Source organism: Physcomitrium patens, chromosome 19, assembly GCF_059467195.1.
Source record: "Physcomitrium patens ecotype Gransden chromosome 19, ASM5946719v1, whole genome shotgun sequence".
NCBI classification, from domain to species: domain Eukaryota; kingdom Viridiplantae; phylum Streptophyta; class Bryopsida; order Funariales; family Funariaceae; genus Physcomitrium; species Physcomitrium patens.
The window spans coordinates 13813627-13825210 of record NC_143428.1 but is presented as its reverse complement, the minus strand read 5'-3'; the positions used below and the strand labels follow the sequence as shown (position 1 = coordinate 13825210).

Genomic DNA, 11584 nt, shown 5'->3' with positions numbered 1-11584 from the left:
TAACTAATATACCTCAAGTTATAACATCAAAAACTAAAAAGACTTGTGGACCAAATAAGCAATCATATAAGAAGAAAGCTATAATATTTCCTGATTTTAATATTTTTTTTATGAAAGTTCCTTCTAAATCTACAAGATCATCAATTAATAAAGATATATCCAAGTAAATTATATCTTCACTTCATGCAATAGAAAATCTTGAAATTAAAAAGAATAAAATCAAGTTGAGTACAAAATTATTTATTTTTTATTAAGTTACAAATGACACTTGAGATAAACCATCTATTACAATAGATGAATCATTTCTATGCATGATTGCAGAAGCTCTTTCTTGCAAAAAAGAGGATCCTAAACTTCAAACCATCAACAAAATAATGCATTGCTCTAATTGATTAAAATAAAAAATTACCATTGAAGAAGAATATGCATCTTTGCATAAGAGAAAAGTCTTTGGTCCAATTGTGGACACTCTTACATCTTGCCTTATGAGATATAAGATGGTATTAATACGCAAGCAAGATGCTAAGGATCAAATAATCTACTATAAAGCTCATCTTATTACTTAAGGATTTATCCAATGATTTGGCATTGAATATGAATCCACATATTTTCTAATCATGGATTCAATTATATTCCAATATATTATTAGAATGATAATTCATACCACTCTTAAGATGCATCTCATAGATGTGGTAACTACATATTTATATAGTTCTCTTGATGCAAATATTTATATGAAAGTTCTATGTGGTTTGAAAATAAGAACTCCAAATGGACCTACTTCAAGATGATATCGTGGTATTAAATTACATATGGACTTGTATGGTCTATAATAATTTGGATGCATGTAGTATCAATGTCTCTAAGATTATTTAATTATAAATAAGTTTGTAAGTGATCCATTAATTCTTTGTTTGTTTATCAAACAAGATAAAATTGGTTTTGTAATCATCATTGTATATGTTATTAATCTTAATCTAATGGATACTAGATTTGCATACATTGCAACTACTAACATACTTATCTATGAGTTTGAGATGAAAATGCTAGAAAAAACAACTTTTTCCATTGATCTTCAGATTATGCATCTCACAAATGGTAGCATTTTTCTCTACCAACTAATATATATTAGTCAAATCTTGCGAAGATTCAATATGATTGATGTTTATCCATTGTCAACACCAATGGTTGGACGTGGTCATGATAGTAATGACCCATACCATCTATATGAGAAGGAGAAAATATTGGGAGATAAGTATCTATACCTTGCAATGGTTGGAGCACTTTTATATTTAGCCACATCTACAAGATTAGATATTGCATTTACAACTAGTATTCTTGCAAGACACAATACACATCTAATATTATGACATCAAACATACTATGGCATCAAACATTTATTATGTTATTTAAAAAGTACTAAAGACTTAGAATTATACTACACATGATTTGCAAATCCAAAATTAATTAGATGTTACAGTGCAAGATATAAATCTGATATTGCAATAGCTAAATTTCAAACAAGCTATGTATTCATAAGACATAGAGCTGCAATATCATAGAAATTAGTGAAACAAACTATAATTGCAACTTCATTCAACCATACAAAAATTATTGCCTTACATGAAGTATCTCAAGAATGTATTAGGTTACGATCAATTGATTTACTCATTCAAACAACATGTGGACTTTCATATGATGATTCTCCAACTATCTTGTATGAAGACAATAGTGCTTGTGTTGCTTAGATGCAAGTTGGTTTCATGAAAGGCAACAAGACAAATCATATTGATTTAAAGTATTTTAATTATATCAATGACTTAATTACTGATCAAGCACTTAAGATCAAAAAAATTGAATCTGCAAATAACAACCTTGATGATTTCTTCACCAAAACTCATCCTTTGTGCAACCATCACCGACTTACTTATAACATTGGCATGTGATGACTTGCTTTTCTTGAGCAAGAAAGTTAATGAATTCTTTAAATAATTAAGAAAAATGATGTACTCTTTTTCCTTCATCAATGGTTTTGCCCTTGAATACAATAAGGTTTTTTTAGATAAGGTTTTAATGAGGCAACAACTGTTGATCTTGCAAGATTACAAAAAAGTATAGATTATAATTCTATGCAAATTATATGTTATATAAATATTATGACAAGCAAGGAGGAGTGTTGAGAGCATTAAATGTAGACTGTACTTTCCATATTATTTACTATAGTTTATAGGAAATACTGTAGCTATAGTGTTTAGAATGAAGTGGGGAGAAACTATTTATCTTCTCCGCTTCTCTTTGTATACAAGAGACAACCACATCAATACACAAATAAGAAAGAAGAAGCTCTCTCTCCTTCTATACACTCTTTTGAGTGTGTGTGTACACATTACTTCTAGCTACTCTTATGTCTTTCCAAACATTCTCAACAGTTTGAAAGCACAGCATAGGCATTTTGGTGGCCTTTTTGATTTTGAAAACTTTTTGCCAATGACATTCTATACAATGTGTATTATACAATTGATGATTTTTAAGTATTATTTGAATGAGTCTATTAGAAAAACTTTTTCAATAAAAATTTAAAATGATGATGTCTAATCTGTTTGACAGTTGGCTTACATGTAAAATTTATTGCCTCTACAACTTCCACATGTTTATAATTGCATCAATATTATAAATATGAACTTCTTTAATTGTTTGAATTTATTTTTATTTTATTCTTCCTTCATCTTCTAAGCAAATTACTAGCAAAATTATCATAATTTTGATTTTGACTACACTACTACACATAACTATACAGTTTACAACTTATATTGCACTATAAGGAAACAATTCCTTTCATAAAGTATTTTTTAAAATCATCAAATCATAAATTAGCTGTCAAAATTAGTTAAACAGTGATTTATAGTTAGGTTTGTCATTGGCTACTAAACATATGAGAATAATATTGAAGAAACAACAGTGCACGTAAAGTAAAAATTACAATATCTGATTGCATTAAAAAGTGTATTGAGCATCCATGTTTCCCTTTCTGTGTGATTAAAATAGACGTAATGCGTAATTCACACTTGCATTGGTGACTGAACATGGAAGATGACCACTCTTCCTTCTTCCACAACACATGGTTACAAAATAATAATGTAAATTAAAAGATAAAGATAACACTTTTGAGAAGTCATAATGCAAAATATGTCCATATTTACATTGCTGGAGTAAATACAAAATATTTGTTCCAGTTCTGTCCTGGGGAGCTATGGCTAAAAAGGATTTATGCAAATCATATACAACCCATGTCCAGTGGGATGGAGATTCTCAAACATTCTACTAATCCACAAATTTCTACAGGTTTAAATACAGCGACTTAACTTTCTGCATACTTAATGCACACCTTAAATTACAAAACATATCTTTGAATGTATGCAGCATCACCTTAAGTTGAGAACTCACCCTTACCAAACATGATGCCAGCAACACTAGAAGTAGCTGCGGCAACCTGTGAGGGCAGCCAAACGGAACCCAATGAGCCTGTCCCTTCCTTCTTCGTCTTACCTAGATCAGTTGGGTATTGGCCAGGTTTTATGCCAGCTTCATCGGTTACAGCCGCTTGTTTCTTTCCCCTGAAGGGTCGTGTCACCAAATTCACTACCACTACGCCAGTACGCACAGCTACCAGTAAACCGATCAATGATACAGCTGGACGTACGACCCAGTGCATCTTCTCGATGTGCTGGTATTTTTTCAAAAGCCCCTCGATCTCGCTTATCCGAATTACCTCAATCTCCTCAGAATCTGCCCACCAACCCTTACCATGGAAGAGACGGCCCGGAAAGTCAACAATCAAGCCACCATTAGGTAAGACATGCGCAATACGTCCTGTATCCCACTCGCCACACTCGGTCAGAGGCCACTTGAACCTAGGAGCTAACACTGCTTGTTTCAATCTCACATACTGGCCAACAGTAAGAGGTGAAACATTCTCAAAATCTGCTGCTTCTCCTGTCCAAAGAGTTTCAAGTCCGAAGAAAGAAACTTTTAAACTCCCTGAGGGACCAACGTGATGCACAATTCCAATACGGGACGGATTCTGTCCATTCGACTCTACCAGATTACGCGATCGAACCCAGTCATTAGCCACTATACCTCCTGCCACTCGCTCAAGTTCAAGAGGATCAGCTCTCCAAGTTTGCTGAGAGCCTGTGAATACAACAATGAAGACGGCATCGTCTATCCCAATCTCCGATACTGTTCCCTCAGTTGCGTTTTCACCTGGCCACCCAAATCGAGGACTGTTGACAGAAGCTTTCAGCCTCACAGAATCACCGACTTGAAATGAGTACTTCCACAATGAGAGATTACTGAGCTGGTTAACCCCGCTGAATTGCGTGAGCTCCCTAGGTTTGTCACAGAACTGTACTTTAACACTGTCCGGACCTAGTACAGTTTTCACCACCCCAACGCCCTGGCCCTTCTCCTTTTCATTCTCACCAGCAATAATCCAGTCACCAACTTTGAAGGGCTCGCTGGGACTGCGCAGCAAGGAAGTAATTTGTAAGTACCAAACATTATTTCATCTCGGTATATTGTGCATCAATATACAATTACGTGATGCAAGAGGAATAAGAAGCAACCCAATCGACCTCAAGCCAAGAGTACAGCCGACAACCGAAAAGAGACAATTCTTAACCTCGTTTTGAAAAATAAAACACAAACTTACTCAATGAAGGTTTGAAGAATCTCATGCACGGACGGGCGACGCCGGTAATCATACTCAAAGCACCTCTTCAACACTCTCTCCAGGGAAGGGGGTAAACCAGTTGGAACGTTGGGTTTCTCGTGTCTGTCCACTACGGCCTTAAATATCTTTTCTGGTGTTAAGTTTTTCCACGGCCTTTCACCTGTCAAAAGTTCGATTACACTACAGGCGAAACCCCAGCAATCAGTCTCAAAAGAAACCGGACCTCTTACATTAGCGCCCCACTGTTCGGGAGCCATATAATTTGGAGAACCAAGCCAAACTGTTCGCTCCGACGGTGCAACCATACCCGCATATAGCATTGGAATTCCAAATTCACCCACCACAGCCACATCTTGGTCGTCAAGAAGGAAATTACACGGTTTTAAATTGAGGGCTAGAACTCCATGCGAGTGAAGCTCCAAGATGCCTCGGAGTAGGTGTTGACCATATCTGTCAACGCCAAGATCATGTCAGATGCTAATCCAAGTTGATCCTGTACAAATCTTCCACGCGAAACTAAAACAAGCCTATTGGTGGTAAGAGACATTTACATGCTTTCTGTCCAATTCCAGGTGGAATGGCAAAAATTCATGCTAGATCGTCAAATTAGGTGAGCTCAAGACTATTCACGATCATCCCTTCGCTAAGATTTACTTGAGGTAATGGCATGCCATATGCCCCTGACTGCAAATTTCAACCCCATGCTTTGTAGAGAGACCAGGCTGGAGATCCAAACTTGCAGAAGGTTTGTTTTCAGTTCGCTTCAAATTGATGAGCACTTCAAAGTTTGCAGATACCATGTTAAACATGACGTATACTACTTTACACTTATCTAGAATTAAAAAGAACAGAAGGGGGAGGGGAATAGATCCAGTTTGGGATTCGTTCCGAACTTAGGACAAGCTAGAGTCGCACCTTAAGACGTCTTCGAGGGGCAGCTTGCTGCTTGGGAGATGGGCTATTTTGTCTCCAATAGAGCCCTCAAGAAACTTCATGATAATACAAACCTGCTCAAATGTCGAAAATTTAGTCTTAGTGAAATGAGAGGTGAAAACGAATCGGGAAATAAATTTGCAGACTTTTGGAGGATACGTCCACGACTACAATCATCAGGTTAGGCGACATTCGTACTCTGGGCTGTGAACGCAACGAGAGAGCCCGTTAACTTCCTTCACAAAAGTACCAATTAGTCCAGCCCACGACTCCATACAGCAGTCAAGCTTTTCAATCACAGGGAAACCGGAAGTGTCGTGACACACATTTATTAACATACATGAATGATAATACTCCACTTACCCTTCCGTTTTTTATGGTGACACCCTGGGGCCAGCATACCCCCCTCACAGTCTCAACCTGTTGGTATGTAGATTGAAACCTTTGAAGTAAGGAGTGCATATGTTCACGTGAATCAGGCAGCATCTTCACAGCAACCTCATGAAATTCATCGAAGTCCTTGGTCGAACTATGTATAGTAGCTAGCCAAACATCACCAAATGGACCCCTCCCAATTCTATGCGAAAGCTTCAAGATATTAGGGTCCACCCATAAATAGTTCGAGCTGGCCACTGTTGCCCCCAAGTCTTCGTATTCTTCGGAGTTGAATGCATCACCCGCAGAGGAATCTAGTCTGTGTGAGTCAACGCCCATCCCTGTGCTTGGTCTGTTGGATCTCGAGCTACTTTGTAGAAGCATTTTCACTGCTTGAATACAACAGTAGTAATAATTTCAAAAATATCGCTTTCGAAAGAAAACAAAACGAAAAAAGTAGAAATAAAAGCAAAACAAAACAAAAGATAAACAAATAAATTAAAAAAAATCAAGGTGAAGGAAAGAGAATTATCCGAAGCATTCGAATCGGTACTCAAGAGCTTTCAATAACAGTCATATAGATAAACGTAAGATCGCAGAATTATTCAAAGATGCGAAGAGGCAATTCTCTCTTACGTCACTTTTAATTGAAATATAAAGAAAATATATACAACTTAGGTTAACCGCGAATATACAGATAATTTAACATATCAAATGGGCACAGAATGGAACCTTAGGTGAAAAAAATATCAGGTAAAACCCACTCTTCGTATTTAAACTTCCTAGCAGGCCGCTCGACGGGATGATGCAAACTAATGAAATAATTACTCACTCTCACAAGCTTTCAAACATAAATGACGAATCTCTTCAGGGACGAAAAGCCAAGCAGATACCATAACTGTGTGCCACTACCCTGCGTACTTGCAGTTTGCAATGCACTCATCGCAAACAATTCTCTAAGTTATCAGGACTCCATCATCACGATCAATTGACGACAGGCTCATGAAAAATCTACACGCTCCAGTAAGCACTTTCGTATACGGTCCCGCACGAACGAGGGCGACATAAAAATGCGATGCCAAGTCAAGTCGCTTATATTATACAGCAGCTAGCGCATTGGAGGCAAATACGTACTACCAATTAATTGTCTGAATAATCTCTGTCTAAACCAGACATGCAGATTTTATGACATTTAGAGTCTAAACTGTGCATCATATGTTTTGCAAACTGAAGCAAACCTAAAGAAATGGAACATCTAAACTACCTCCCAAGTTATTAGAACTTATCTTAGAGAAATGCAAACGCAAAGCGACTCTCGATCAGTGAGACGTGAAGAAAAGGTAAAGCTCGACACCGTTCAGCACGTAATGGCACTTCCTCCAACAAACTCTTGAGTTGCTCACATTCAACAACAAAGAATTCTGGCAGGTCTACTTCAAAGCAGTACAAATCATCGTCCTGGTCTTACTATATGTCTTCTGCCAGATAGACGCGCATTTCACTACCGATCTATACTCGCCAACGTTGCAAACGAAGAAAATTAAATTTCCGAAAAATAAAAATAAAATAAAAATAAAAACAACAACAACAACAACAACAACAACACGGATTATAATAAAATAAACATTCTGCAGCACAACAGAGTCCCTACAGACAACTGACAGATCGCGCATATAGCAACGAACTCCCTCAAAAAAAACAAAAAAAAAAAAAAAAAAAAAAAAAAAAAAAACAACAACCAGAACAAGAGCCTTGACGCACTGCTCTCCGCCCGACTTCGCCTCCTCCCCACACACAAACCCTCTACAGAAAGCCCCCGATCGCTTACAACAAGACTGGCACCAACAGTCCAGTTTCCAGGGCAGCCCCTGTTCTTGACCCCGAAGAATATGTAATACACACGCAAAGGGACGCAAAGATCCAAGCACGCAAGTCACGTTCGAGATGTCCAAAGAAAGCAATCCGACTAGACACCTCAAATATGATGACACAGACATGTCTTCAGGCACAACATGGCTCGATTGATATGCCGCGAAATTCTTACTTACCACCTGATACGTCGACCTCTGCGAACCTATTTTCCGGATGCTCTCCAGGCGAATTGTTACTTCTCTACTGGTACAATTGTCAACGTAAAATGCAATTTCCTCAATCTCTGACGCTGTGAAATACATGCGCGGATGTCGATGCCGTCGGTTCAGAGAATCACAGCATCTTGATACAGTGATGCTTCCCAGATTCACGATATCTGCTCCACGGGAATTCCAAGAGACTGTAGACGCTCACTATCTAGGGTTTCGTCCATTAAAGCGTGGCTTGTAAGTAGCCAGGCCCATGACCGCACATCAGTTTCCGTGACCACTGGTCAGGACAAGAAGTGGCGGCATTCTTCCCTTCGATCGCGTGGGAAATCTACGTTCTTGGGTATGCAACCTCTGAAGATGAAAATTGAGAACATAAAGACGAAGGAAGAATCGTTTGTTCTTTAGCAGCCAATTTCGCCCTGCATGATATTGTTTTGATGACGCTCTCGAAAAGTAGGCGTAACTTCAAGGCTATTGATGTCCACCAGGCGTGCATTTTGACGATGTTTTAAAGCTAAGCGTAGAGGAAGTTTTCTTAAGAGAGGAAGCAATATCGACGTGAGGCAGAGCTTCTTCCTCGTCACCCACGCATTGCGAAAAAGTTCACAGCACTCATTCTCAGTAGTCTACCTTGCGTTTCGTCTCCTAAAGTTTTGAGTTTTCAGATGTTACAAGTGTGAAATACAACACGTATTTCATGATAAATCTGGCTACACAAACTTGATATGTCTCTGGAAGCATTCTTTCTAAGCACCCACATATGATCATATTACAGCCGCGGACTTTCAGCTAGACCCAGAAGCTTCATTTTTACTTCAGCCGACTTTCACCAAAAGACATATTCAAATTCTGGTGGACACTACTGTAAACATGAAATGGCCAAGGTAGGCTGAAGTTCATGTAAGCCAGTTCAATATGTAACAGCAGAGTGCACGTCATTCCAACATTGTTAGAGATAAACCAGATAGAGGATGACAGAAGTCAAGTCAGATGTTGGGGTTAAAATATGCCGCAATTAATGTAAGTACGGTAGCTATGAAGCTGACTTGCAGTGACTCAGAAGTGTGTCATGCCATCAATTTATCTCGTGCGGCTTGGCTTTACACGTATCTCGGTAAAGTGTACCCCACCAAACAATGCATTATAGTTGTACCTTCACAGTCACTTGTAACAAGAATAACGTCAAACACAGAAACCATCGACTAAGAAGAAACAAAAGCTCTCGTAAAATACTAAGTTGCGCATCGTTAACCTGATGAGCAAAACCTTGCACATACCCTCCAACACGCATCGTGCATCCTGTTGGAGCAACCTGACCAGTTGGGCCCCAGTCGATGAAACTCCATCGTGCAATCACTCCGACATGTTGACTACTAACCCTAGCATTTGAGCCCTGCTGTGATCATATCTACTGTGTATTAAAAGAATGTAAAAACTAAGCTAAATTTTTGAACTTGATGTGGCCGATGCGGCATCGTTTCTAATCCGAGCCACTGCTTGCATTAAATGAGGTACTCCGTCGAACATAACCCTAAGCAGACCTCCTGCAGCCACTCCAGCTCCAAATACTGTCCGTAGGGTTGGTTTTGAATCCACCTAAAGCAAATACAAGAAAATCATTTCAATATCAAAATTGCTCATAATTTTGGACACATAAGCACGAAGAAATAAACGACGATACAACAAACAATACCGAACTAAACCAACAGAAATCACCGCTAGTTATTAGTGAGACCAGAATTCTGCACCGTAGTCTGGCACTATGTTCAATTATCAAATCGGTAAAAAAAAAATTTAATTTAAAATTTTAAAAAAAAATCAATTTGTACTTGCAGCCTTACAATTCCCTCGGGAATCCAGAGTTATAAATGAATTATAAATCTAGATGATATTGATCATTACATCTTAAACTAGACAGCATCTACAAGATTGAGACCAATCGGGAGTCAGACAATTCGTTATTGACCTATAAATTTCCCCCAAATTGTGAACATTTCACCAAGGTTTCATTCACCGCTATGAAGCGTGAAGGAATGAAGCACTTTGAATGGAAAACTTTTCTTACAGCACAACTCCAGTATTGAAGCAACATCGGTGGACAACCCATTTACAGGACGATATGCTTCAGAAGTCAAGGAATTATGGGTAATCAACTGCGACATATGCAGCTCCTTTGAATGCCACACTTCAAAATCCAAGAGGGTGAAAGTGGAAAAACTAGCAACAGAAAAACACGGAACCCAGAACCAGAAATTAGACCGTAACTGTTTAAGCAAGTAATAAAAACAAGCGGCAATTTTCTAGACTACGAAAAGCTATCGAACCTTGTCGTATACAAATTTTCCAGCGAATAAATACGCACATATTGCTTAATTTCACACTCTAATTCTTCCAGTGCTTGTCATGCGCAACTAGGAATATACATATCCAGCCTTGCTACCAAACACAATCAAGAGAAATCCCCTCCATACGCTCTCCTAATCTCTTACACAAGATATACCAAGATTTCCTAAGCAGTCTCACAAATCCAGGAACAACCCGAAAACTAACCAACACGATAGACAATGTTGAACGAAACCCTGCAAAAATATCTTCCGGAAAAGAGACTCACCTTTTGCTCGATAACTGAAAGCCGTTGAGTGAACAAGTCCATGTTGGTCCTCAACTGCTTGTCCATCACCATCATCTTCTGCATAGGATAGCTCTGGAATGAAAACGCCAGCGCCTTCTGGAGGTCCTCAATCACCTTCTCTGATGCCGCCTTCTCGTCCATCCCTTTGGCCGTGTAGTGAGCTATGAGCTGCGCCGGTGATTTCCGGGCCATCTTCTTCCCTTCTCCTGGAGGACTAGGCCCCTTGAAAGGAGGCGGCATTTTCCGTCCCGCTCGTGGCGCTGCACTGCTACTGGCCTCCAGCTGCCGATCGGCCATTACGATAAACTCAAGCCCGTAATCCTGTGAAGCTCAACTTGAGCCTGGCTGTGGCAAACCCCCTACAGCTCCAACTGCGACGACACAAACCCTCCAGCAAGTCGAAATCCTTAAGCCCTACACTACTTTCATCAATTACGACGAAAGCCTATCGATTCTAATTGGATGAATGAATATGAATCTGACGTGGCTGGAAATAGTTTTCGGCGAGTTGGAATGGCTGAGTTGGCAATAGTAACGGATTGGGCCAGCATGAAACCCATGCCAATACGCCCACGTGTCAACTTTCTTTTCATTATCAATTATGAAACCACAACTTTACTTTATCAAGATCTACCTCAAAATATATATATATGTGCTATTATTATTATTATTATTATTACTTCTGCTGGAACCCTAAACTGCATGGCCATTATGATGGTAGCCCAGCAAATGACTCGGTCTTATCACGTTATACTACAATTTATATTTTGTTGGATTTGATGCAATTGTGGCACTGCCAGACACAGAGCTCTGGTGGGTCAGTGCGGG

At 39.0% G+C, this 11584-nt stretch overlaps 2 protein-coding genes across 11 annotated transcripts; both read right to left on the bottom strand.

The window, feature by feature from the left end:
* Positions 1-3175: 3175 nt before the first annotated feature.
* LOC112272735 (protein KINASE OF THE OUTER CHLOROPLAST MEMBRANE 1) lies at positions 3176-8498 on the bottom strand. 10 transcript variants are annotated; one of them, XM_024500801.2, is made up of 5 exons: positions 8089-8498; positions 6029-6429; positions 5648-5739; positions 4712-5182; positions 3176-4523 (listed from the first exon to the last, which is right to left on the bottom strand). In XM_024500801.2, exons 2-5 carry the CDS (start codon positions 6422-6424, stop codon positions 3428-3430), a joined length of 2055 nt encoding a protein of 684 aa, XP_024356569.1. In that variant the 5' UTR covers positions 6425-6429; positions 8089-8498; the 3' UTR covers positions 3176-3427. The 10 variants fall into 10 exon arrangements, with proteins under 10 accessions (XP_024356569.1, XP_024356570.1, XP_024356571.1 ...); XM_024500802.2 differs by having other exon boundaries at positions 6029-6432; positions 8089-8229; XM_024500803.3 differs by lacking the exon at positions 8089-8498 and adding an exon at positions 7869-7999.
* A 737-nt stretch (positions 8499-9235) lies between these two features.
* LOC112272737 (uncharacterized) lies at positions 9236-11125 on the bottom strand. Its single transcript, XM_024500805.3, has 2 exons — positions 10736-11125; positions 9236-9720 (listed from the first exon to the last, which is right to left on the bottom strand). Exons 1-2 carry the CDS (start codon positions 11051-11053, stop codon positions 9565-9567), a joined length of 474 nt encoding a protein of 157 aa, XP_024356573.1. The 5' UTR covers positions 11054-11125; the 3' UTR covers positions 9236-9564.
* Between the last annotated feature and the right edge of the window lie 459 nt (positions 11126-11584).

Bases quoted from the DNA above. Each gene is read 5' to 3' on its own strand.
- LOC112272735 (XM_024500793.3), bottom strand. The intron at 5,740-6,028 runs GTAAGTGGAGTA...ACATTTGAGCAG, and splicing joins TCACCATAAAAAACGGAAGG to GTTTGTATTATCATGAAGTT. The intron at 4,524-4,711 runs GTAAGTTTGTGT...CTTGCTGCGCAG, and splicing joins ATTCTTCAAACCTTCATTGA to TCCCAGCGAGCCCTTCAAAG.
- LOC112272737 (XM_024500805.3), bottom strand. From the start codon at position 11,053: ATGGCCGATCGGCAGCTGGAGGCCAGTAGCAGTGCAGCGCCACGAGCG. The intron at 9,721-10,735 runs GTGAGTCTCTTT...TATTTGCTTTAG, and splicing joins TTTCAGTTATCGAGCAAAAG to GTGGATTCAAAACCAACCCT.